Source organism: Theobroma cacao, chromosome 1 (genome assembly GCF_053813885.1).
Source record: "Theobroma cacao isolate CCN51 chromosome 1, ASM5381388v1, whole genome shotgun sequence".
Classification (NCBI taxonomy): Eukaryota; Viridiplantae; Streptophyta; class Magnoliopsida; order Malvales; family Malvaceae; genus Theobroma; species Theobroma cacao.
Genome location: NC_142639.1, coordinates 7,778,472 through 7,805,521, shown reverse-complemented (window position 1 = coordinate 7,805,521; position 27,050 = coordinate 7,778,472). Strand labels below are relative to the sequence as shown.

General features: G+C 31.8%; 4 protein-coding genes across 5 annotated transcripts; 2 read left to right on the top strand and 2 right to left on the bottom strand.

Annotated features, from left to right (window-relative positions):
• Nucleotides 1-5,094: 5,094 nt before the first annotated feature.
• On the bottom strand, nucleotides 5,095-6,343 carry LOC148764494 (S-adenosyl-L-methionine-dependent methyltransferases superfamily protein). Its single transcript, XM_088809964.1, has 2 exons — nucleotides 6,104-6,343; nucleotides 5,095-5,802 (listed from the first exon to the last, which is right to left on the bottom strand). The coding sequence occupies exons 1-2, from the start codon at nucleotides 6,251-6,253 to the stop codon at nucleotides 5,170-5,172; spliced, it is 783 nt and encodes a 260-aa protein (XP_088666090.1). The 5' UTR covers nucleotides 6,254-6,343; the 3' UTR covers nucleotides 5,095-5,169.
• Nucleotides 6,344-9,896: 3,553 nt separating this feature from the next.
• LOC18611908 (BTB/POZ domain protein, putative (DUF177)) lies at nucleotides 9,897-13,179 on the bottom strand. The gene is made up of 3 exons (XM_007048401.3): nucleotides 13,046-13,179; nucleotides 11,691-12,438; nucleotides 9,897-10,535 (listed from the first exon to the last, which is right to left on the bottom strand). Exons 2-3 carry the CDS (start codon nucleotides 12,248-12,250, stop codon nucleotides 10,121-10,123), a joined length of 975 nt encoding a protein of 324 aa, XP_007048463.3. The 5' UTR covers nucleotides 12,251-12,438; nucleotides 13,046-13,179; the 3' UTR covers nucleotides 9,897-10,120.
• Nucleotides 13,180-13,229: 50 nt separating this feature from the next.
• On the top strand, nucleotides 13,230-22,865 carry LOC18611907 (glucose-inhibited division family A protein). Of its 2 annotated transcripts, XM_007048399.3 has the most exons (13): nucleotides 13,230-13,566; nucleotides 13,660-13,811; nucleotides 13,917-14,008; nucleotides 14,445-14,558; nucleotides 15,943-16,273; nucleotides 16,732-16,911; nucleotides 17,976-18,056; nucleotides 18,614-18,832; nucleotides 18,997-19,139; nucleotides 20,713-20,879; nucleotides 21,386-21,603; nucleotides 21,781-21,873; nucleotides 22,261-22,865. In XM_007048399.3, the coding sequence occupies exons 1-13, from the start codon at nucleotides 13,374-13,376 to the stop codon at nucleotides 22,453-22,455; spliced, it is 2,178 nt and encodes a 725-aa protein (XP_007048461.3). In that variant the 5' UTR covers nucleotides 13,230-13,373; the 3' UTR covers nucleotides 22,456-22,865. The 2 variants fall into 2 exon arrangements, with proteins under 2 accessions (XP_007048461.3, XP_007048462.3); XM_007048400.3 differs by lacking the exon at nucleotides 17,976-18,056.
• Nucleotides 22,866-24,355: 1,490 nt separating this feature from the next.
• LOC18611906 (Putative membrane lipoprotein) lies at nucleotides 24,356-24,940 on the top strand. Its single transcript, XM_007048398.3, has one exon. It carries the CDS (start codon nucleotides 24,356-24,358, stop codon nucleotides 24,917-24,919), a length of 564 nt encoding a protein of 187 aa, XP_007048460.3. The 3' UTR covers nucleotides 24,920-24,940.
• Nucleotides 24,941-27,050: the final 2,110 nt, after the last annotated feature.

Genomic DNA, 27,050 nt, shown 5'->3' with positions numbered 1-27,050 from the left:
TAAGATTAAGTCATAAAGAAGGTTTTACCTTACGTGCTTACTTATTGGATGCTATCATAATGATAAAAACTCCCTTTTTACATGATTCTATAACATAAGAAAAAAAATAGTAAAAATAAATTAGGAGTATTACTTTTTTATATTTATTTAAAATGAACATATGATAAATTTAATTTATTTAACATTCCTCTAAGCTCACTTTGTACGTGTAACAATACGTGGAGACCTTGGTGTATGTATCCACGGTTAGACAAAAAGTCAACTGCTTGGTTTCTTTCTTTACGAATGTGTGAAATCCGGAAGAACATATCTTGCAGACACTTTCTGATTGATTATAGCAAATACCGTATTTGATGGGATACTTTTTGGTCATGCAGGTTCATTTGAACAATAACCTTAGCATTCATTTCTATTCTCAAGATATATAAGTAAGTCTCTGTGTAATGCCATTAGTTTTGCTTGTAATGAATTATTTGAATCAAAATTTTCAAAAAATAAAAAATAAAAGTATTTGTATGATTTCTAAAAACATCTCGTCCAACAATTTTTTGAAAATGCTCTTTTGAACTGCCATCAACATTCAGCTTAAATTCATTTGTCAATGGTTTAATCCTACATATAATTTGTTGTGAGACCTGTCTTTGTTGGGTGTAATTAAAACCCCAATGAGCTGCAATATCTAAGTCTCCCTTCCATTGCCACCTATGTAAAAGGTTACCTTGAAAAAGTTACCTTAATAGTTTCAAAACTCTCCATGTAATTTTATCAAGATACATGCCAAGTCCTCTACGTTTCTCATCATTTCTTTCAACTCAGAAAAACCAGCAAATAAGTAGTGGCAACAATATACGAATGTGACTTTGTCTAGTGTAATCTCCGGAGTAGTATCATGAGTATAGAACATGAATAACATTTGAAGGATTAGTAACATAGATTTGAAAGAATTTTACAAAATAATTATCAAACTCTCCTATAGGACATGCAATAAAGATTCCTCTTATTGGCAACAAAGACATTTAGATGCTAAATGGAAGCCTTTGCTTTTCATTTGTAATTTTTTTATTTAGCATAATACTTAAAAAAAATTTATATTATATAATTTTTTTTTATTTTTTTATTACATTCAATCAAATTTTTATACTTTTTATTTTAGGTTGAATAGGTTTTTATGATTTTATTAATTAAAATGTCACTTGTTATTTTATATCACATAGTATTAGCGAGGGATATCGACATGTTATAATGAATTATGATATTATATGTTGATATGATATAATAATATGATTACATGATATTTTTCATTTTTCACGTTAATTTCACTTTAATAGCATATGATATAAACCGGTAGTCAATTGTTAATTATAAAAACTTATTTGATATAAAATAAAAAAAATAAATTTGATCAAAGATAATAAAAAAATAAAACTTATTTTTTTAAATAATTAAAAAACTTTTTAAAATATTATAAATACATATATTAAATGATAATATATTAGAGGGCCAATTGAGGTAAAAGAAGTGGGAATAACACTATCTTAAAAGCGATAAAACTGATAAAAACATTACAGTAGAGCTTTTGATTTGAATTATTGTAGATTTATTATTTCTTACATTTAAATTTTGAGTAAATGACACCGATTATACCCTAATTTAAGGGGCACTGTCGTTTTTATCTCAAACTATAAATATTATTTGCAATCAAGGCCCTCGCCATTAAAATTACCACAAGTCTTTTAGAATTTGTCACATAGAAATACCTCGAAGATGATTTTAAATCGTTAGCTTCCATTTTATTTTTGTGATTTCAATTTTTCTCATATAACATTTTATAATTTTTTTATTCTCAATTAGTATTTTATGATATATATACACATTTCATTTAACACTTTGTGAATAATTTTCGTTCTCTCAAAAGATTAGGTTATTAATTTTTCTTATTAAAATTACAAAAAAAATCCTTAACTTTGGCCTCGCATCCAAGTAAAGATCTGCTTGCTAGAGAAGCAAAATTGAGTACAAAGTATGCTCTCTTTGTTTAAAAATTCAAAAGTACTTTAATTATTATACATCATTGATTTGCATGTTCCTTTAGTCAAATTAAAGAAGTAGAACATTATACTTATTTAGAGAGTTCAATTTAAAATTTTCTTACTTCAAAATTGTACATGATAAATAAAGAAATTCTTTTTTTTTATTTGAGGAAGATAAATAAAAAGGTTAATGGTAAATTATTATATTTAATTTAATGGATTTTACACTGAAATATATAAATCCCAGAGTTTTTTAACTCCATAATATGTGTATGAGAGATAAGTAATAATTAAACCACTTCTTTTGTTCGTTTTTGACAACAATTATAAGCAAAAATTTTAATTAAAATCAAATAATTAATATATTTTTATCTCTATATAAATATTACACATTATATTCATGAAAGAAACTAATTAAACAAACCAACGTAATAGATAGTCTTTGTGTAAAATTGACTTCTCTTTAGACAATCCAAATTTATATCCTCTTTCTTTTGTATAGGTTGGTTAATATTATATAATTTATAATAAAAAGGACATCAAATACATTAAATTTGAAATAAAAAAGTAATCACTATTTAGTTTGAAATGAAAAATGATATTATTCCCGTTCTCATTTTCTTTGTCCATCATTCTTTTTCTTTTTAAATGTTTAAAAGTTATGTCATTGTTACTTTTTTTGAACACCTAACACATTTATTATGTTTTATATTTCGAATTATTTTCATATATATTTTTTATAGTTTTTTGGCATAAGAAACCCTAAAACATCAATTATATAAAACATTAAAATTTTAATATAAAATACACTATAAATAATGATTTTTTTATTAATTTCTATAAAAATCAAATGAGCACTATCGAAATGAGAAGGAAGGAATACTAGATAGTAGAATATAAGATAAATCTAATGATAAAATCTTAAATTATTTTAATGGCACGAGGATAGCAATAATATCCTTTTTTTATTTAATAATTATAAGATTATTAAGTGTCGTTTGACATTATGATTAGAGTTAACTTTAATTGCAAAAATTTCAATTGTGATGATTTTATTGTGAATCGCAGACATAAATTATGATTGCAATTTCTTACTATCAGAATTAAGAACAGTAACAACCAAGATTATGACACTTGGGAGGTCTCTAATGTGTTAAGGTTGGGGCTTAGGTTCTTAGTTTCATCAATGTACTGTCTTTGTAAACGTTTTGGAATAGTAGGAAGCTGATTTTGTTAGCATCATAATGTTTGTTACTATAGTTAGGATCTGGCATCTTTTTTATTGGTTTGGCTGGTTGCGATGTCTCGTCTGTTCCGGAGCATCGGCACCTTCTCCTTTTTGGTGTTTTGATCAGTCACAATTTTTGTGAGTGGCAGTTTCGAGGTTCTTGTACAGGTTCTCTCCCCAAACCGGTTTGAATGCCACGACAGTTTTTGGTCAATTAAGTGAAAGCCTTCATACGACATCCCAAGTTTGAGATTAATAAAATCACTTTAAAAAAAAAAAACAATTCTAAACTATATCAAGTAAAAGAATATGTTTACTCCATATATATATATATATATATATATATCAATTAGTACTTTGTGGATAACTTTTTTTCAATTAACACTTTGTTGATAAGTTTTATTATTAGACTATTAATTTTTCTTAATAAAATTACAAAAAAAATCTTTAACATTTTAGAAATCTTCTAATCTTGCTTGTGAAATTTTAAAATTCCATGTACAGTGTTAAATAATTCTTCGTACCAAAAGAATACTATTTATTAAGTAAATAAAATGCTAAAATAAATTAAAGAAAATAGATTCATATTAATACCACACCTTATAAGTATAATACTAACTGATTGCCACGCATTACTGCAGATATAATTTTCATTAAATAAATTTAAAAGATTATCAATATAATTTAACTTTTAAAGTAGTTATACTTTGTTGCATGCAACCAACGTACGTATATTCATTTTTTATTAATATAAATTCAGAAATTTTTATATTTTAAAATCATTCCCCAAACTTACCAATGGTAAAACTAGACTCATGATCATCTTAATACATCTATAACATATATAAAAGATCTAACACTGCTTCTAGATTTGACGCATCACCATAAGGGAGTGGGGATTCGGTGAATAAGAGTTCATGATAGGTAAAAAAGAACTTACAACTAAAATGATCTAAGAAGAGAAGAATCATGTTAAGCCCGCTGACCAATGGGGATCGGAATAGATTGAATTCTAAGGTCTCATGTATTTTTACTAATGCCACTCTTTCTATTTATTATTATAATTTTGAAGAAAACCTCTCTCTCTTGTACTTATTAATCGAAAAGGCAACAGCGGCTGCATCTTCTCGTGATTACCGAAGCAACCGACTTGCACCTTATTTTGTTTTTAAGTTTCGGTGATAATTTTACGTGAATTTATTAATATTTAGAATAAATTATTTATCACAAAAAAATATATTTTGTCGAACACATAATTTCTATTATTAGTCAATCATTGATATTTTTATTAATCTCATAACGAAATAACATTTTTAAGATAATTATTCTTTATTAATTAAAAATTATCATTATATAAAATAATTTTTTTTGTATAATTTCTTTTTGTCCCAACCCAAGCATTCTCTCTCCTTCTCCCACTCAATCCATTGTGGACGGCGGGGATGGACGGCATGGAAAGCATCCATCTGACATTCCTCGAATGGATCTAATAGCAAAAACATTAAATCGGACGTTTCTCAACCAGTTCCGATCGCAAGAAACTTGGATCTGGCACTCCGTAGCCAGCTTTGGCATTGTTACGGCACTGGGGAGCATTGGCGAGTGTGGAATTGCACTGGAGGGGCATGATCCAACGCTCTCGCGACAGGACCTAGTTGAGGACCACTAAATTTGACCACAAGGCCAGTCAACTTGAGAGAAAAGAAAAAGTGAAAAAGAATGGAGAAAAAATAAAAATATTTTAAATATTTCACATTTACTTATTAATGTCGGTAGACTATATATATATTAATGAATCAGGGTGAAATTATTATCAAAATTTAAAGAGACAAAATATTTTATTTTTTATGAAAAAAACTATTTATTCTAGGGTACAAATGTTAAGCTACATATTACAGTCTCGAAGAAAATTTAGAGTTTGACTTTTCCTGCAAGCATGAAAGCCTTGTAAGCTACTGATCTAACCAAATTAGAGCCACCCCAGGCACTCTCAAACTCCTTAACAACCATTTGAGACAGCAAATCCACACCCCGATTTTTTGCTGTAACCACTGCAGACCAAGATCGCAACATCCCCAGAAATCCCTCAAACGACAGTTTCTTGGGTATGTCCAATGCCAGTGGTTGCCCCTCGGAACCTAAACCAACGCTCTCAAATGGGAAGGGCAGTGTCCTATAGCCATCAAATATGTACTGGATGTTGGGGTTCCAAAAAGGAAGAGTCGTGTCGTGAAAGCGCTTCATCACAGGATCAAAAGTAGGGCTAACGGCGATGTCGTTGTAGCCCCAGACAGCGAGCACACCGCCTGGCTTCCGTAAAAGCCTCGTGACAAGAGAGTAGAACTTTGGCAGATCAAACCAGTGCACGGCTTGAGCCACAGTCACCAAATCAACTGAATTTTCACCTCCGATTGAAGCTAGTAGTTCATCATTGGAGATTGATAATGAAGTATTAAGATATTTGACTCGTGGGTGCGGTATCGCGTGTTTTAATTGGGCTTCACTCACATCAGTCCCAATCACATGCTCATAGTGCTCAGCAACCTGAAAAATTAGACAATACATACTCATCAAAGAATTTACAGAACCTTCTCGGACTCATTTGGACAGTAATTTTTTTGGATACTTTGACTTCCTCTGTTATAACCCAATTGTGGGCTTTCACCTAGAAGTAAAATCAGAGGATGAAAATTGTGCAAGGTTAATATGACCCTTTGTAATTATCACCGTTAAATCATATGATTCATAATCCATCCACTCATTATCTTGTAGAGGATTATGGCACAATAAAGTGGAAAATGACAGATGGTATTTGGAATATGAATACAAGAGAGGGAAAACTCACACCAATAGCAGCTTGGCCATTGCCGGTGCCAGCATCCCAAGCCAGATGATGGTGAAGAGTGCGAGCTGCTAGCATCGAATACCATTCGCTTGGATAATTTGGCCTAGCATCCAAGTAAAGATCTGCTTGCTCGTCAAACAATCCTGCCATTTTCTCAGTTCTGCTGCTTTTGGACTTTTCGCTTGTTCTGCTGCTTCTAAACTTTTTGCCTTTCTTTTTTTGATAGTGTTAGGTAAGAAATGAATGTCTTCCCAGTGAAATTTATAGACGAACTTTATTCTTGCTTGTCAAATAAAAATTTATTTTCAAGTAGCAGCGGAAGCTTCGTATCACGAGTCATGCCAATATTCGTGTATTCGTGTGGTGTAAAGTATTAATAATTATATAAATAAATATATATATAATATGATTAATTAATCGTATTAAAATTTTAAATATATATATAGATATCTTTAATAAACATATAATATAACACAATACAGTTAACACATTTATTAAACGTGTTGAGTTTATTTTTTATGTGATACGACACGATTAAAATTTATACGATTTATGATCTGTTTACACGATTTATATGATTCATACATGATTGATAAGATTAAAATAAAACATGTATAAGTAAAATATGATTATATTATTCAAATTTATCACAAAATTATAAATATCATAATATTTACCAAATATAATAAAATTTAAATCAATAAATCTTAATCATCTTAAAAATATTAGTATTTATATGAATCAGTAAATGAATCTTACTCGTGTACTAAATGTGTTTACAAGACATATGAACACAATCAATTAAATGGGTAATAAATGATAATAAACGAGTCATAGATTATACGACTACACGATAATACAATTAACTATATGTATCTTAGACAGATTAAGCGAGTTTGACATAGTTAAAACATGATTAATTCGTATTTTAATTATATCGACACGATTAATACATTAAACACAATTAACCTAAACTCAAACCTGCTTAAACCCTTGTTGTGTTATCATGTCATATATAAAATTGTTAAGATTAGCCATGTACTTTCATAGGAAAAGAATAGTATATAGTAGAATATAAGAGAAATGTTTTAGAATTATGTGATCTTTACTTTTTGAACGCCTAACACTTTTATTATTATGAGCCCTTTTTTTTATGGTTGAAAAAGTCAGTGTAATGAGCAAAATTGGGTGAGGAAAAATGTCATAATAGAAAAAAAATAAATGAATTTAACTTTATAAGCAAAGGAAAAGAATAGTATATAGTAGAATATAAGAGAAATGTTTTAGAATTATGTGGTCTTTACTTTTCTGAACACCTAACACTTTTATTATTTTTATATTTCAAACCATTTTCATAGTTTTTTAATTTTTTTATATTGAAATCATAAAACATCAATTATATAAAAAATAAAATTTTAATATAAAATACACTATAATTATTTTTTAATTTTTTTTTAAAAAAATCAAATGATAAATATAGAAAATGAGAGGAAAAGGATAGCATATAGTAGAATATATGATAAACGTATGTCAAATAATGATATTTTCTTTTTGAAAGTCAAGTCAAATAATGATATAATATATTAAATTATTTTAATGGCACGAGAATAACAATATATATCTTATGTTTATTTAATAATTGATACTTGATAAGATTATTGAGTGTTAATTATGATGAATTTATTATTGATCGTAAACGCAGACAGAAATTATGATGACCATTGCTTTCAATTACAATTAAGGATAATAACAACGATCCTAAACTATACCAAGTAAAAAGCTATCTTTAATAAAAAATCAAACTACAATTTATTTAAAGGAAAATGAAAACGAAATGAACTTTTTTAAGTTAGATGGGACGAGCTTAAATCATCTCGCTTATACGTGTTCATTATCCAAAAAAAATTAGTTAAATAATGAATTAGACAAACTGAATTCAGTTAGATCACTTATGTTGGTGTTCGTTTCTTGTATGTTCTTAATAATTTAATAACACAACTTTTATATTTTTTATTTGTTTATTCCAAGATAATTTAATTTACCAATTATGAATTCTATTGAAGTGTAAATTTTTAATTTCAATGGTTGAGAGGACTTATTTGAGGTCATGGAACAATTACATGCACTCCACCCATTGTAGGTAGGCTTAGTTCTCGTGATATTTTATTGTCAATCATTGTTCAACAGAATTAATTAGAGCATCTCAAATTCTTTATTTTCAGATTTAAGTCTTCAATTGATTGCTTTTATTCTTTTATTTAGTTACTTTTATTTTTTAAAAAATTGTCAAAAAAATAAAACGTAACAGCAAGAAACAACGTAAATGTTTGATTAAAAAGGAGCAAACGGTTAAAATATAACTTTTATTGAAAAAATAATAATTCTATGCAAAGTAAATTCATATATGTTGTTTTTGGGTTTGTAAATCATGGATTTTGTTTAATTCTTCAAAGATAATGGTATTTATTTTTATATTCAAAACCTATGTTGCTTACAAAAGTATAAAGCAAGCAATATTTAACATGTACGAGTATTTAACTGGTAGTCCTTAGGATAATTGGATATGAGTTTGAATAGTAAGTCAAAATTTTAATCAAATATATATAGGATTTGGATATCTATTATCTAGTTTGAGTTAAAATATCTAAAAAATAACAAGTAATATTTCGCAATTTTATAAAGTAAATTACAAATTTGCCCTATATTTTAGAATATTCACATGATTCCTTCGAGTAAGGGTGGACCTATATTCATAGGAGTGGTGTCACAAGACACCATTCATTTACAAAAAAAATATTTACTCGTTATATAAGTTATCTAGAATTTTATGTACTTAATATACTAATGAACTCACTAATTATTTTCCAATTTTGTAAGGGGTGGGATCAAAAACTCCAAATCAAAGTAGATTTATTAAAAAGTAATTAATATATTAATATTTAAATATTATATAAAAAGAAAAAAATTTCTTATATAATTTAAGATTTTAGTAAAAATGTCAAAATCTAAACTACTCTCCCTTTTAAAAAAAATTCAAATTTTATGCTTGAGACCTCCTTTGTGTTGGTTCTTGGTTATGTTTTTTACTTTTTCATAACTCATATACGTTTCAATTGTAAGTAATTTTCAACTTAAATTAAGTTTTTAAATACTTCATGTCTATTTTTTTGATTAATTTGATAGTTTGGATTCATAATTATAATCTTGCTAAAAAAATATAATTATGAGTCATTTATTTATTTATTTTGTAGATATATTGTTTGATTATTTGATATTTGTATTTAATTTTATGTGTTTGTAGATGTTTATATTTAATTTTGATCAATAAATAGAAAATTGTTATATTATTAGTTGTTGAATCTATTAATTTGTTATGTAAGATCATATTTTATTTAATTTTAATATTTTAGTTTATGCTAATGAGTAGCAATTTTTAACAATTTTTTATAATTTTGGATAAATAAGTCATGAAAAGATAATTTAAAAAAAAAAAAATTGTCTTACAAGACTTAGATTTTGAACGGCAATAAAATTCTACTAATGATATTACTTAATAATCTTTTAAGTAAAATTGTGTTGAATTTGATTTAAGTATTCTTCAACAGATCTGAATTGGAATTTTTTTTTTAAATAATTATTATTATTTTAATTATAACTTCACTTAAAAAAATTTCTGATTCCGCCCTTATCTCGAAGAACTACTCTAAGCTCCCACATTCTGAGCCAATGTCCCAAGGGACTGATCTAAGCTCAAAAACAGGAGAAACAGTTTCAAGCATACACAAGAAAAACACCATGCAACATTGAAACTAGTTGAATCAAATATGATTCGTGAAAATTGCTCTCGAACCATCCTCAGGTTTAGGTTATTAAACATTGTTCAAGTGCTAAAATACAAACAGCTTCTAAGTTCTTATGGTTCTATGTGACTAGTGAGAATCACATTAAACATAAAGAAGAAAGAAAAAGAAACGCTGCACAAAAATGCTGTTCCAAAGGGAGTCTGCATTACACCAACTAGGATAATTTTTGCTGAATTTGTTTCCCTAAATTTCCAAGCGGGCCATAACCTTTCTCTTTTACCTCTTCGCTACAGTTACAACTACTAGTGTTCAAATTTGTGCCACATTTAAGACATATACCCTTGCATCTTGGATCACAAACTGCATTAATCGTAATTTCCAAATGCACCATGTCTCTTATGTGCTTTGAAATATCAATTTCTTTTTCTTCAGGCGGAAAATAAAGCCGATCGTCCCAATCGATTGATGCATCATCATCTTCCTCCACCTCTTGGTTACTTCCATAAACAGATTTAAACCCTTCCTCAAAGGTTGCACCCATGTCAATGATTTCAGGCTCTTCAATGGGCTCTTCACTTAGCAGAACTGAGAAGTTGGAGAATATGCCCTCAGCAGCAGGCTCACCACACCTAAAACATAAAGTTCAATGCAGAGTCAATTAGATTGAGGAGGAAAAAAGTAAATAGAGGTAAAATTTATGCAGTTGAACAATAACAAAAGAGTGCCTCAGGCCAATGACACGTCACACAGATTTCTTTCTGAATATGACCAGTGGATGTAATTCGCAAAACATGAAACAAAGGGACATTTGAGGGATACAAAGAAGTCACAGGAACCCTGATAAGTGTTAACAATCACACAGGTGAACATAAAGATAAAAATAAATGAGAGAAAAACCACTCTTTCATTCCTTTATTTCTTCCCCAATCCCTGGGTATATTTTTTCATATTTAACATTTGAGCGTTCTGGGTGCGTAAATACCATTTTAGTAGACATGAACTGACAGAAATTCTGTCAAGGCACCTACTTCATCTTCTTTTCATCTTGCCACATTTAACATTTAAGCTTTCATGCTAAGTAATATCATTTTAGTTGTTCATGAACCTGGAAACCATGTCAATGTCAAGGCCCTGACTTCACCTTCTTCTCATCTATGTCATATATTTCCATTTCCTTTCTCTTTCAATTTCTATCTTTTTCACAAAAAAAAAAGTAGCTAAGTCCATGATTGAGCCGTAACAAGCCAGCTTAGCACAAGCTCACTGAAACTCCAGCTTAGTAGAGCCATCTATGATTGAGCCAGGCCTAAAAGAACTAATTACTCAGCTTGGCTTTGCTTGAAAACAGAATACACCATGGCTGCCAACAGCAATGACTTTTGTCAAAGCATAAAACTCAAGGCCCTATTAAACATATGATCATACAGGCATTGGATAATTTGTTAAATATCTACTCTGAGATATACAATCACATAAATGCTTCACAAAAATCTAATAAAATTTGACAAGAATGTGCTTCTATTGCTTCTATTATGAACTAACAAACACATTCTATCTCATACATAACCAGAAATGTGTTTCCCACATTACAAAGTAACAATACATAACTTAGATATGAGTATAAAAATGTTAAAAAAAAGGACTTTTACCAATGAAATTTTAAAATAGTGAAATTGAAAAAAAAAGGAAAGGACATTAATAACAAATAGCAAGTTCAAAGTTGATTGGCAAACTTTAAGAAAAATCAGAGCATGAGCAATCGAAAGTAATTGGGAAAAAAATACCTATTGCAACCGAGAGTGATGACAGTTTTAATGATCCCATCAAGCCTCATCTTTTGCTTCTTCCTTGTCACATCTATGGAGATCTGAACAGGGGTTCCATTTGGATAATCTTTCACAGCTCTTGTGACCCGTAACCCCATAACCGAAGCCCTAGATTTTGAGATATCACTTGACAGTTTTCCTAATCCAAGCCTCTCTAAGGTTGTGCAATATTCCAAATGGGTAATAGAAGGGTTTCTCCTGTACATAACCGCCCCTTCCCATGGTGACCCTATGTCTTCAATATCTTCTTGATCTTCCCAATCAAAAGTTAGTGTGCTTTCCTCAGTGAAATACTCACTATTTTGGTTGATGGAATCTCTGACAGGCTTCAAAACATTCAGTGATTTGCTTCTGAATTTTTTTTGGCTATTTAGGGTCACACTCCAAGGTAATTTGCAGTGAACAACAAAAGAACACGGAATTGAGAAAGCAGGTTGCTGGAATTTCTCATTACACGCTTTGAATAAAGTAAATTGTGAGGAAAAAGTTCCTGAGGATGATGATATTACAAGGGACATTTAGGGTCCTTAATATTACTGGAGCAAACTAATACTACAGAAAATTGATAAAGTTTTTGCGTAGACTAACTTGAATGCGGGAAAGAAAGGGGCCAAGAGATATGCAACTTGGAATTACTACAGAGGGTGAATCATGTAAAATATGGAGATAAATGATGTAAATATAAAAACCTGAGTCTGCAAAAGAGCTGAGCACACATTTAAGACAAAAAATAAATAAACAAATTAGTCAATATATATAACAGAAACTAAAGATGAAGAAATGCATACTTATTATAGAATTTAGAAATAATCTAAGAATGGAATAGAACCCTTTTAGCATGATACAAACACTTTAATCTGAATACATACTTCAATGGCTAATATAATTGAAAATGAAAACGGAAAAAAGACCCAACACAGGCAGCATTACAATGTAATCCTAGGGAAGGAAGCCTAGTGCTCCCGGCGAAAATTAGTTATTCATAAGATGACTATATCTTTTAAATTTAGTTTTTTTTTTGTCTCTGTTTTGTTTGAACATATTATGCCTAACTAGTTCTAGCTGGGATTATCTCTAAGTTTATTTATCAGGTGATTTTATCTTTGAAATATATTAAACTAAATACTACAATTAAAACAGAGAAAAATATCAAACTACAACAAAATTGCATGAGGCAACCCAACATAATTTCATGAGGATGAAATTTGATATACAGTCAACAAAAAAAAGCTGAAAGAAACCATATATTTGGTTAATAGCAAAGTAAGAAAATAGATTAGACGATAGAAAAATGAAAAGATTGGTGTATTTACCTCAATAATGAATGGATAAGGAGAAATGGGAAGCTCGAGAATGGCCTGAGAGGAAGAAAGAAAAAGGTGCAGCAAGGATAGAGGTAGGTGACGAGGCAGGGAGAGTAAGTAAGGAGAGACTGGGAAAAAATATACATATATCCTATTTAACACAATCTATTTTAAGTTGACCCGAAAACACAGCCCGACCCGACTTGTATAATGCTTAATCCGATAGCATTGCCATTGCCGAAAGCTGCAGCCTCACAAGCAAATTGAGCAGAGTTTCATTCTCTCACTCTTCACTCGTGAAACATTGGCACGTTCAGAGCCCCACGACACTATAAAAATGTCAATGTTATCCGTCCACCTCTCTCGCCTCACCCGCCACCACTTCCCTTTCCCTTCCCCTTCTTCCCTTATCTCTCCTTCCTCTCGCCGTCATCACCATGTCTTCGCCCCCTTTCCCCGCAATATTCGTCTCTCCACGCTCAAAAAATCCTCCCTCCGGTGCTTTTGCTCATTCTCCGCTACCGGTTCGAGTATGTATTGGTTCAGGCATTTCATCGAGCAGGTTTTGTGTTGGACAGTTGCTTACCTTTTAATTTAAAAATGTCTTATTGGCATGTTTTTAGATTGGAATGGCCATGTGGGGGCTGGCGAAGAAAAGTATGATGTTATTGTGGTTGGAGGAGGACACGCAGGTTGTGAAGCTGCTCTTGCGTCCGCTCGGTTGGGGGCCAAAACTCTGCTTCTCACCCTGAACATTGATCGGATTGCGTGGCAGGTTATCTTTTTCTTCGTGTTGTTTATTTCGGATCAAAGTTAAGAAATTACAGGCTATGGCACGAAATATTTGTTACTGACATAATTTGAGTTTTGTTACTTGCAGCCTTGTAATCCAGCGGTTGGTGGACTTGCAAAATCACAACTTGTGCATGAAGTGGATGCGCTTGGTGGTGAAATTGGAAAGATTGCTGATAGGTAATGTCCTCAAATCTCCAAGGTTTTCATTTTTGATCATTGTTCTTTTGCTTTGGGAAGCTAAAGCCTAAAAGCAAAAAGTGTATGTGAATATAAAACCAAATATAATTTTTTTGAATAATTAAAAATTAAAAGAGTTGACTATTGTGAGATTTAAATTTTGTATAGAACGATTATGTTTGAATGTTGTGTTACATTTTAGCCATTTGCTCATTTTTTATCAAATATGATTTTGTTTTTTAGCAACATTTTAGGACGAACAACATCCATAGTAAAAGTAACAATCTCATTTTAATTGTTGATTACCATATTAACATGTTTTAAGTAAAACATAATCCTATCCTCAATCTCATTTTAGCCTGGATGACAATTAGTTTTTCGTTAATGTTATAGAAACTGTTATAACCCTCTTCATGTTTTACCTTTTTACCTTTAGGTGCTATTTACAAAAGCGTGTTCTCAATGCTTCAAGAGGTCCTGCTGTTCGGGCATTGCGTGCACAAACTGACAAAAGGGAATATGCAATGCAAATGAAAAATGTGGTGGAGAGGCAAGTTACTTTCGGTTTATTACTTTTTACACTTCCATTTGTAGCATCAATTATCAAAATTGTATTTCTAAACTGTAGTTTAATTTGTTTTATTGAAAGTAAACCTCAATTTTGGAACAGCATTAACACTATCTGATCAGCTGATTAACTTACCTATTCATGATGTTTCCCACTTATAGTTGGGCAATATATCTTATGTGAGCATTTATGATTGAATTGTTATAATATTCAAAGGCAATTGATAGAGTTGATAATGTTGATATTTAGAAAATTGTGATAAAAGGTATAAGTTCACATAGAAAAGATGGAGATGGGGAACTTAGAGAGAGTTCCAAATACGCACTCAATCTTTACAAACCATCTATATCTTGTAGGAGACTAGGAGTGACACGTTTTGATATAAGTATTTTATCTTAGAGATACTGACCTGAGATAAATCAGATGTTGTGATGAAAATATATGTAATTTTAATTAATCAACTTTGAAAAGTTGACTCTGTTAGTCCTTCCTTGCCTAGTGTTTACAGATTCAATTTCTGAAGGAAAAATAGTTCTGTATAATGGATACCATGTTTCATATAACAAACAGAGGCATGGCATTCCTTTGTTTTTAATTATCTGATATTTACAGATTTAGTTTATGGAGGAGCATGTGCTTTCTGTTTAGATGATGAAACTGGGTCATATGCTCTCTGTTAAATGAATGAATAAACAAAGTAATAAATAGACAAGAAGGGGTGGAAAGAAGAAGCAAATTATGAGAAGGAAACATAGCACTAGAGAGAAATAGAGAGAGGGCATAGATAAAGTCAGTTATTATAGTAGCCCTTTTCTTACTCTTGCAGAAAAGGCATGTTGTTCTTTTTACGTAAAATTTGAAGTACAGCTAAAAAGATTTTAAAATTATTTAAAAAAAGGGCGATATCTAAGACATGGCTTTTGCCATTTCTTCCCTTCCAAATAAGCATGCTTGAGTTCCATAGGCTTGCCACTGAGCAAGGGTGCCTTGCCTGGAGAGTGCCGAGGTGCTTTTGATGTCTAGCGCTTGCCTTATCATCTGGGGAATGCCTTGACTGCCTCAGTTGTTTATTTTTCACATTTGTAGTTTAACTTGATTTTACTGATATATTTTTTTTTTGAAAGTTGATTTTTCTGATATTGATTGGTCCATATAGTTATTAGAGAAATTGAAATAGTATACCAACAGCTTTTGGTAGTTGAGATCTTTTGTTTTCCCAAATCAGGTCCTATCAACTTGGTTTACCACTTTTTGCCTACTTTGTGCCAGATATCTATGTCATCAATAATTGAACATGCCCACATTCATGGATGAATATTTTGTATATTTGCTTTTTTCTAACCAGTGGGTTGGCCTCTATTTTCAGCACTCCAAATCTCTCAATTAGAGAGGCAATGGTGACAGATATTTTGCTTGGAAAGAATGACAATGTTGAAGGTGTTTGCACATTTTTTGGAATGAACTTCTATGCCTCTGCTGTCATCCTGACAACTGGAACTTTTATGAGTGGTAAAATATGGGTTGGTAGAACTTCTATGCCTGCTGGAAGAGCTGGTGAGTCTGCATCTCATGGGCTGACTGAAAACTTGCAGCATCTTGGATTTGAAAGTGATCGATTAAAAACTGGAACCCCGGCACGAGTGGACTGCCGTACTGTTGATTTTTCTGGATTGGAGCCTCAGCATGGAGATGAAGAGGTCCTTCCATTTAATCTCATAAGTAGGTTCAGTGGATTAAAATTGTATGATTTAAGATATTAAATCATGCTTCAAAGTTTGCAACCTGCTAAAAGATGCATAATTTAAAAATTCTGGGGCCACATAGTAAAATTATCACATTCATGTAATGAGATAGGCAAAGTTTCTAGTTTCACCGAAGTGAGAATAGAACTTTCTAGTTTCAATCACACATAGCACTGTATTTGGCCCAGAAGGGACGGGCTGATTCCAGGAGCAGATAATTTCTGGTTTATGTTTTTTACTTTGATTAGAAGAACTACCTATTAACAACACAAGGTTTCATCATGCAATACTGTTAACTTGTAGGCTGCTTAGAACTTATTGTACCTTTACCTTTTAGTGGTTAATTGCAGTAGAAAGTTACTGCTATTTGTTATTCTTATTATTGTTTTTAAAAATGTGAATAATATTTGCAGGTCACCTGGTTTAGTTTTGATCCTGATTTCCACATTGAAAGGGAGCAAATGTGTTGTTATCTGACACGAACTACGAAGATTACCCACCAGCTTATTAAGGACAACTTGCATGAAACGCCTACCTATGGAGGATGGGTTGAAGCTAAGGGGCCTAGATACTGCCCTTCCATTGAAGATAAGGTAAACTTTATATTGTTTGGGTTATACTTTTATTGGTTGAACTAGCATTGAAAAGTCATTTTATGCAGTGTAGTACTATATTTATGCACGATTTCAGTTTTCCCTATTGGAAGTCATCCTTTTTAGTTTTTCACTCTTACCATGTGCTTCTTGGAGTTCCACATGATATCTTAAGTTCTTAAAGCGCTAATAATTTCACTTGTATTCATTATGTTTTATGATTGTACTTTTTTTGGTTGAACTGGCATTGAACAGTCATGTTATGCAGTGTAGTGCTATAGATATGCGTGGTGTTTCATGTATCCCTAGTTGAAGTATTCCCTTTTATGTTTTCAATCTTACTATGTGCTTCTTTGAGTTCTACATGATTTCTTAAATTTTTTAAGGAGCTACTATTTTTGCTTGAGTTCATTATGCTATAAGATTGTGAATTTTCATGTACTTCAGTTTAAAACTATTAGCAAGAATTCTTTGTCATACGGTGTGGCTAAACTCTAAGTTGTGCCTATATATATTATATGTTGACAACTTATGCTTGAGAAGATTCGTTCTATCACTGGAACTTTTATATGTTGACCATATGCTCATCTGATAGTTTATCTAGAACTCTGGCTCTTCTTACTCTTCATCTTTTTGAGATGCACGAGCAACCCATTAGCTTACACAAAGCGACTGCATTTTTTTCCTTCCCATTGATCATCAAGTGTTTGAAAAAGAAATGCCGCTGATTAGTTTTTGCTAGGTGCTGTGTAAATCCATGCTTATATAGTTTTATGGACTTACCTCAACTAGTTTCATGCAGTTATGAAAGTTATTATGGAATTAAAAACTGCAGTATCTCATCAAGCTATATTCTGATAATAGATTAAAGAATCTTCCATGTCTTTTAGCCTTTTCAAAAGAGTAATGTTTTTAACATGGTTTAAGGCTGCTGCTCCATTGCTGGTTCAACCTTGTTTGTTAATAATGTTTTTCAAGAAAAGCAATTTTTCTATTTAAGCATTTGAATTTTCTGAATAATGTAACTCGCTTTTGTTACATATTTTTCCCATTGGTTTCCATAGATTGTGAGATTTCAAGATAAAGAATCTCATCAGATTTTTCTTGAGCCAGAGGGTCGGACTGTGCCTGAGCTCTATGTCCAGGTAATGCTTTTGTGACTCTACCAATAATATGGGGTAAATGGGGCAAAGATAATTTCCTGGCTATACCTTGTGACTTGGTGGTACCTATCTCTTCCATTTTGTGTGGAGAGTTAGCATTTATAGATTTTTAGCCTAGGCAAATGGGTTAAGGAAAGGAAAAAAAGGATGACATTTGACTCCTTTTACAGGGATCCTATGACATTTCTTCTTTTATTCCTCTTAACCTTTCAAATTATGAGGAAAGTTTGATTGAAACCACGTTCATTGAAATATCTCTTTTCTACTGAGTTTCTGAAACTGGTTTGATTCATGTAACTACAATATGTGCATAGTTGCTATGTTGGGTTGTCCCATGAATGTTTTGGTTTCTGGTGTTTTCCACTGCTTCAATTATAGTTGTTGCATTCTTTGTTTAAGTGCGCTGAATATGTACTGGATTGCCCAAATATCATGTTAAAAGAGTCAGAGGTTACTTTTTAATATGTCCGTATAATGTGTATTCTCATGCATCTTCTTCTCTTTAACATACATAGTTCATTGTTTTATCACCTTCACAGGGTTTCTCAACTGGTTTACCAGAAAGACTACAGTTACCACTCTTGAGAACTTTGCCTGGACTTGAGAATTGTTCAATGTTGAGGCCTGCATATGCTGTTGAATATGATTATTTGCCAGCTCATCAGTGCTCTAGGTCTCTTATGACAAAGAAAGTTGAAGGTCTATTCTTCTCTGGTCAGATAAATGGAACTACTGGCTATGAAGAAGCTGCTGCACAGGTTTTCATATTTAATTTTCTAATTTTCTGCTGTACTTTATGGTGCCTTTACCAAGTGGAAAGAAAATATCTTATTAGACTTTTTTAAGTTTTCTTTATTAAATATCAACAAACCCTTGTGGCTCTTTTTTATTATTTTTCTTTTTTTGAATTTTTTTTGTACAGGGCATCATTTCTGGTATTAATGCTGCCAGACATTCAGATGGCAAGCCTCTTATTGTTCTTGAGAGGGAAAGCAGTTACATAGGAACACTGATTGATGATCTGGTCACTAAGGATCTTCGAGAGCCTTACCGCATGTTAACAAGGTAAGCAACCCAAATTCATGATATTGTTATGATTGTTTTCTACGACTTATCATGCTAATCCTTTTTGCTGTTGCTCTCATGTTTGAGAATAGGGCAATTTGTGGTTAAACACATTCCTCACATTTGCTGTTACATTTAGTTTCTCATGTTCAGATGTATATGAACTTCAGAGATCTTTTAATCCTCATTCAATTTCACAGACTGTTTTTATAATCGGTTGTTTCACTGTCATGTATTAGCTGAAGTAATGGTGCTTTCTGTGTTCTAGAGCTGGTGGTGATGCATGTTCAAAAAGGGATTTATTATCTTTTCTATATAATCATGCTTGAATCTACATTTATTTAGAGCTACTTTGCAGTCCTTTTAAATAGAGTTGTACATGGTTCGCTTTGTTTTTTCTTTAAAAAATTTTAAGTAAATTGAAGTATTCAGGTTTTCAATGAAAAAGAAAAACTGAAATAAAATAGAATTGTGGAAAAATCTGAATCAAACAAACCAAGTTCTCATGGTTTGGTTGCTCAGTTTTTTTATTAGCTATTTTTTTTTTGAAAGGCTTTTTATTAGCTATAATTTTATGAGTTTATCTTTTTAAATTATAAAAGAAAATGCTTTTTTCTATTTTGTAAAAATAAAAATTAGTATTTCAATTAATAAAAGTTCAATTTGGTTTGGCTTAGATTATTTCAGTTTTTTTATTTCACAAGATGAAAATGAACTGAACTGAGTATTGTTATTGAAACCGATGCATTAAAAACTGTTCAAATACTAACTGCTTTGCCAAATCTTGCGTAGGGAAAAGAGGAGGAAGGAAAAAGATATGTCATTCTATCCATGTGTGTCTTGAAAAAACCAAAACTTAGGGTTACACTTTAATTTTCTTGCTTGGTTTTGTGGGATCCCTCCTGCGTTGCAAACCCTGGAAAGAAAAAAAAAAAAAAACTGAGGGAGAAAAGAAAAAAGCGCCAGCAATATTTCATACTAAAATCTGTTTGGTTTGAATATGCTCTGACAAATTTTATGTTCTTTGATATTTGTACCATACCGAGCAAGATGATGAGTCTTGTTCTCCCTTACCTAGCATGTTGTTCAATAAATAATAGGTAATGAACTCGGAATAAATTTATATAATTTTCATAATAAAAATGATTATTGGTTTCTGAAGTAAATGCATAAATTTAAATTGGGGATGTGTTAACATTTTGAGGGATAGGAATCATCATGTAGTACTTAGCTATATTTAAAAAAGCCATCAATCCCAATTTTCTGAAATTCTTACCGGACTATTTTGAGACTAAGAAAAAAGAAAGGGAAAAAACTTTTGAAGAGTTCTTTCTATCAGCTTGACAAATAAATATCCTTTGTATCTCATACTCATTGTAGATTGTTAGCTGGATGTTTTCTAAGGATGTTTTAATAGTCTTGAGCTGCCTGCTACTTTTTGCTAGAAAAACACAATTCATCTGTTGACATTGAAACTAGGTTGATGTATATTTGACCTAGAAAAACTTGGCTTTAGCTCATCTTTATAAAATCTAATTGAGTCTTTTTTTTCCTCCTTTTCTCCCCTTTCTAGCCGTTCAGAACATCGATTACTTCTTCGATCTGATAATGCTGATAGTCGTCTCACACCTTTGGGGCGTGACATTGGGTTGATAGATGATAGGCGCTGGAAAATATACCAGGACAAACAAGCAAGAATTTCAGAGGAAAAAAAGCGACTGAAAACTATCAGGATTTCAGGTTTGTATTCTTTCCCTTCTTTTTTCTCCTCTTCCTTGACAGCTGGGAGCTTGAACTTGTAGATTTTCTATCAGGAACATTTTTTTCAAAGGGAAAGAAGACTAATTGCTGATGCATTTGGGAAGGAGTTTAACTTTTGTGGCATCTCTTTACTTGATTTATACATGGGGAACATTGCATGATAGGACCAATGAATGGCATCTCTTTCTTCGCAGCTACCCTTAAGAAAAATTTAACCAGAGCCAAATTGAAGAGAATTGCCATCATAGTGTATGGATAACGTTCCAAAACAATAATAAATTGAAAGGTTTGGTTGCAAATTTCGTGGCTCTTGTCAGTACCCTCATCTTTTCTAGTATGGTTAACTGCTGAATTCTTCTTTTCATCAAATTTCATCATTAATTTGAGCTCAACTTGATGTAATTCTTGATATTGTAATAAGTAATAGTAGAAGTTTGTGATTTGTTGGCATTCCAAAATGGGGAACATTTTCTGGTTGCTTTCAGGTGGAGACTTGGCTGCTGATGTTTCTCTTCTTTCTGGTCAACCTGTGAAGGACTCTTCAACACTAGAGAGTCTTCTTAAGAAACCACACATAGAATATAAAATTCTTGATAAGCATGGATTTGGGAACAAAATGTTATCAAGATTGGAGAAAGAATGTGTTGAAATTGATATAAAGTATGAGGGCTTCATTATTCGCCAACAAATCCAACTCCAACAGGTATGAATTTATAGTTGCAGCCTGAAACATCATTCTATTGCACCATAGCTCAAGGTATCCACCTCTATATACAATCATTTACATCGATACATTTTAGGGAGGGATTTATTTATGAACAATGTTGCCTCTTTTTTTTTTTTGTCAAATTTTCAATCCTTATCTTTGTTGTGCTTGCAGATGGTCCATAAACAACATAGACAGCTTCCAGAGGACTTGGATTACTATGCCATGACAACTTTGTCTCATGAAGCACGTGAAAAACTCTCCAAGGTGAAACATTCACGTTTCAGTTCATGCTATAAAAGATGGACTGGAAATTCTTTCCCTTTGGGGATCATTTTTAGGCGGTCATCTAGTCGAAAGTAACTTGGCAAGTGATTAATGTGTGATCATCTGTGTGTGTGTGGTTGGCTTCACAATGTTTCACACTCAAACAATATTTAGTGATATTTCTTTTCCAGTTTTACCCAGAGTGGCTTGAAGACTCAACCATTAACCTGAATTAACTTGTGTTGTGGCCCAAACTAATTTGCTCATGGACTGAGTTAACAATTGAGAATTTGCCTGGATTAATTGTTCAAAATTTTGTGAAATCTGGTTCTCTGCAGATGAGGTTTTGATCAATTTGTAATTGACTTGAAATTTTAATCCTAACAGGTCAGGCCACAAACTATTGGTCAAGCAAGCAGAGTGGGTGGGGTAAGTCCTGCTGACATAACAGCTCTTATGATCATCCTTGAAACCAATCGAAGGAAAGGTCAAGAACAGAAAAGACACCAGATGCTTGCTTCTGTCATGGCAGATACCGTTGAAAACATGTCTGATACATTAACAGAGACAGTTAGCAATTAGTGGCAGAATTGAAGCCCCCTTTAACTAATTTGAACTTATGCATGTCTCACTGTCGTTGCAAGTTATGAGGAAAAATTGAGGAGTATGGAAATGCGGATGGGATGTGGACTCTTTAACAATTATACCCTCGAAGACCAAGTGTTTTGAAGATTTTTGGAGGCTATAGTTCTGCATTGGGACCAAGAATTGGAGGTTAGTTTATGTTTAGTCTACTCCTGAAATTTTAAGTGTATATTATCAATATTTTATCTTGGCACTTAGGTATTTTTTGTATCATTTAATGCCGTCTGTAAGTAGCACGAATATTCAGTCTGTAACTACGACACTTACTCTTGAATAATTTGTTGAAGCACTTTGGATTGAATTTACATTAGGGTTCTTGGGCTACCAATGCATTCCCATTTTATAAACCTCACTGCACATCTTTAGATATTCTCTTCTTGGCCCGAAGATGTAAAGTTAATTTTTCTTTTCTTATACTTGCATTAACCTTCTAGATTGAATTTAATATTAACTAATTAGTGGGACGAGAACAGTTCTATTCTGTCGGAGAAAAATGCACGTATAGAGATAATGAGCTTGGTTACTCTTTAGCTTTTCTTTATATTGAATGCATTATATTTTTATAATTTTTTTCTGCACTTTCTTTTTATGGATAGTTCTTGTATTTGCAGTGAAAACTAAAAATGTGTTTCCTATTTGAATTTTAGTTGCAGTTTTTTCTTCACAAATGGAACAGGTATCGTACAAATACAATCATTATTAGTGTATGCAAAATCTCTTTAGCTGCTTTTGTTATTGAAAATGCCATTGAAAGTGTTGAAAGAGTGCTGCTTCAAAGATTTTTTGTGGCACAAGTATTTTTTTTTTTTTTTTTTTAAAAGAAGATAAATTTGTTCTGGTCCAACCATCTGGTAACGGCTTACGTTTTTTTTCAAGTAAAGAAGCAAATGATTGATCACCAAGGGAACTCTTTTCTGATAGTAGCATATCATTTTCATTGAGAGTTTATATTTGATATAAATAGCAATATATAAAATTTATATATTATTACTTAAATTAAGTGTTATCTTTTCAAACCGTTTTTGCTAAAATTTTTGAACAAATACTTTGAAAAAAATTTATTTATTATTTGTGGAAAAAAATGTTTACAAGCTTACATATTTAATGTGACCAAAATGTTTTAGATTTTTGGTAAAAGAAACAAAGGGAGGAAGGAGGAAGAAAAAAAAATTGAAACTTTTTGTCCTTATAATTTTTTCTTCTTATTTTATTCTTAAATATTTTCTTTGAAAATTTAAAATTTAAATAATTTGTTCAAAAATAATTAAATATAAAGAATCTCAATCTCTACTTTTAAAAATAACAAAAATAAACACATGTTAGTGCATACAAAAAATGTATAATTATTTTACAAAATAAATTTCAATAATAATTTTCAAAATATTATTTAACTCTGCGACAACACGCTGATAATTTACCACCCTCATTTGGTATACAGCCAGAATTTATGTCAACAAAAGTGACAAGCTAATAATTTTTAAGTATAAATTAAATTAATTGGTAGTCATAGGAGGCGAACATCAAGGTATTGCATGAACAAAAATATAATATAAACCAAACACGTTATCTTTCTCTTTCCCCCCCCTCCCTCCGTAGTCTCCTTGTGGTTTTCACACAAATTAACCATATTTTACGTAAACAAACTTTTGAACACGTCTAAGTTCTAACCCAACCTAGGATAATCCCACCGTAGCCCTGCAACAACATCATCACCAACAAAACGCCCAGCAAAATCCCATCTCTAAATGGATCCATCCTTCCGATCCCATTAATCAGCAACATGGATCATGATGACAAAGAAACTCAGATTATTTGAACCTTCTTGTAGATTTCCCAAATGCCTGAACCAGATCCCAAGGCTGGCCGCGCATACATATGGACCATCAGTTGCATTTTGTTTATTTGTATAGCTGCAGGAGGTGGCTGCCTTTTGGCCTACATGACCATTCCTGATTCACAATCCTCTGTATTGCTTCCTGCTCTTGGTTTTACCCTTGTTTGCCTGCCTTGGATATTTTGGATCACAACTGTAATTTATCGGATAACTTCGAGGGCCTTTGGATTCAGGATGGTAATTGGTAGCTTGTATGTTAATGGTAGTGTCCACAGAGGTGGTGGCGACCGTGGTGGAGGAGGCGGCGCAGCTGCCACTGTTAATGATATTAACGATGCACAAATTCTTGATGTCAGTGCAAAATCTCCACAGAGTTCTCCAGAGAATGACGGAAGGCACGTTCAATTTGGTGAAGCTATGGTGCTTGGTAATGAGAAAACTGGTGATAATATCCGGCAGGAAGGAAATATGAAGAGACCCGGTAGCTCTTCCTCAAGCAGTTCAAATGATATATCTGTTACTTCTCATGAGAGTGAAATGCCATTGGCCTTATCAATGGCATCATGATCAAACATTTGATATTGAACCGTTTACAACGTTAATTCCAATGACGCATGACATGCATTGCAATGGGTTGGATCTCAAGCCATGATTACTACTTTTCGTCAGGAAAGGCTTTTTTCTTTGCTTATATATATATATATATAGATATATTTCATGACTGTAGATTATACTTATTTTTTAAGATCCATGTTGTGTTTTGTTGCTTGAATTCAATATGGAGATATAGCCCTTTTGCACAAACACAACTTTTTCTTCCTATGAAAAATGCACATTTGACCCTAGAAAAGAATGCATTCTTGTTGACCTTTCAAACACAATTAGACTAATTTTTTGCTTTCTCCATCCTTTTTTCTTTCTTAAACTTGTCCTAATTAATTGTCATTAATTCAAGGAATTTTTTGTAAGATGTAGTCTTTAGAAATCAAAGCCAATGTGACATTCTTATCTTGTATTATTGAAGAAAGTTTTATTATTGTTTGCAAGGAAACCAACTGATTTATTACAAAAATTATTGCATGAGGTTCCTTCTCTGGATTCTATACTGATATTCAATATTGTAAATTTCTTTTGTTGCTTGCTTTTCTTTTTTTTTTAAAAAAAAAGTTATTCATTAATATAATGAAAGAGGTAATCACGTTACAGAAATGAAACGAAGCCTATGATTAAAATGCTAAATCAAAGCTAGCATGGTAATCATAAGTCTTTCAAAACCCTAGACGTTAAAACAATAAACACAACTACCCATTACCAAAGTTGGATAAAGCATAAGCCACAATAATCACCTTCCCTGTTAGAAGGTAGTACTACTTACAGCCAAGCACATACACAACCACATATCATAAATATTGCAAGTCATCGGTTAACCGTAGAAGTCGAGAACCTAGCTTGTCATCACCATTTACCAACCCCATCCTGGAAATTGAGAAAATCAACAGTAGAATACATACAAGACTAGCAAATTTCCATCCTAAAACAAATCGTTAAAGAAATGAAAGCACCATCCTTAAGGAGAAATATGAATAAAATCATTCTCTCGTAACACTCCCATCTTTAATTGGCTAGTTGGTCAGCAACCATTTTTGCACTTCTCTAAGTATGAATAATCTTTCAACTTTAATTTTTCTTTTTAGAGACTCTATTCTAAGAATCCCCTATCGATATTTCCATGACGTTTTATTCGCATCTCCGACTTATTTAACGGCATCAGCAGAATCACTATGGATTATCAAAAAATGAGAAGGCCGCCATTTAGAAGATACAAAGATGATAAATGTTTCAAGTATTGCTCTAAGTTCTACGAAGTTTGCATCATGTACCTTGCGGATTTTGAAAACATAGCCTTAACTTTAGTCAAATCATTGCACACAACCCCACCAATACGCACCTCTCCCGGATTCCCCCTAGCAGCAGCATCGGCTTAAGGGTAAAGCCACCAAGGCTTCAGGTCCTAAATTTTTAGTAGGTCTCTTAATTTTATAATAATAATATAATTAATTATATTAAAAATATACAAAAATTAGGCTAATTATTAAAATATTTACCTATCTCTCAGGTCTAATAATATTTTTTTTAACTGTTAATTAACGGTATTAACTGTCAAAGAACAAAAATATCATTTTAAAAAAAAAAAGATCAAAGTGTCTGCTTAAAGTATTTTGAAGGGACTTTTTGGATTTTACCTCTCATTGCCAACCCAATTCCTATGCTCACATGCTCTTCTTTTCTTTTTCTTTTTTTGTGGTTAACCGCAGCATACATTCTAGAAGAATTCTCTCTTAATAGATACCACTCAAGCCACTCATTTCTCAAAAAAGTGTACTTTGCCCATCACCCACAATAACTCCAAAGGCTGATGTTACCTGGTGCTTCCCAGATGGGGAGCCTGATGCTCCCTTAAGAAGACCGATCGATGCTCTCCTCCCTTGAGAGCACTGATTAGTGCTCCTTTTTTATTTTTTCTTAAATAATAATAATATTTTAAATTAATAAAAAAAAGTATTTTAATTTTTTCATAATTTTTGTTAACGATGTTTGTGTTCTTGGGTCGAAATATTTATTTCAAAAACTAATGAATTTTCGTGCGATTTTGATCATAACTTAGAAAAATCAAGGTATTTTACTCTTTTTTTTTTTA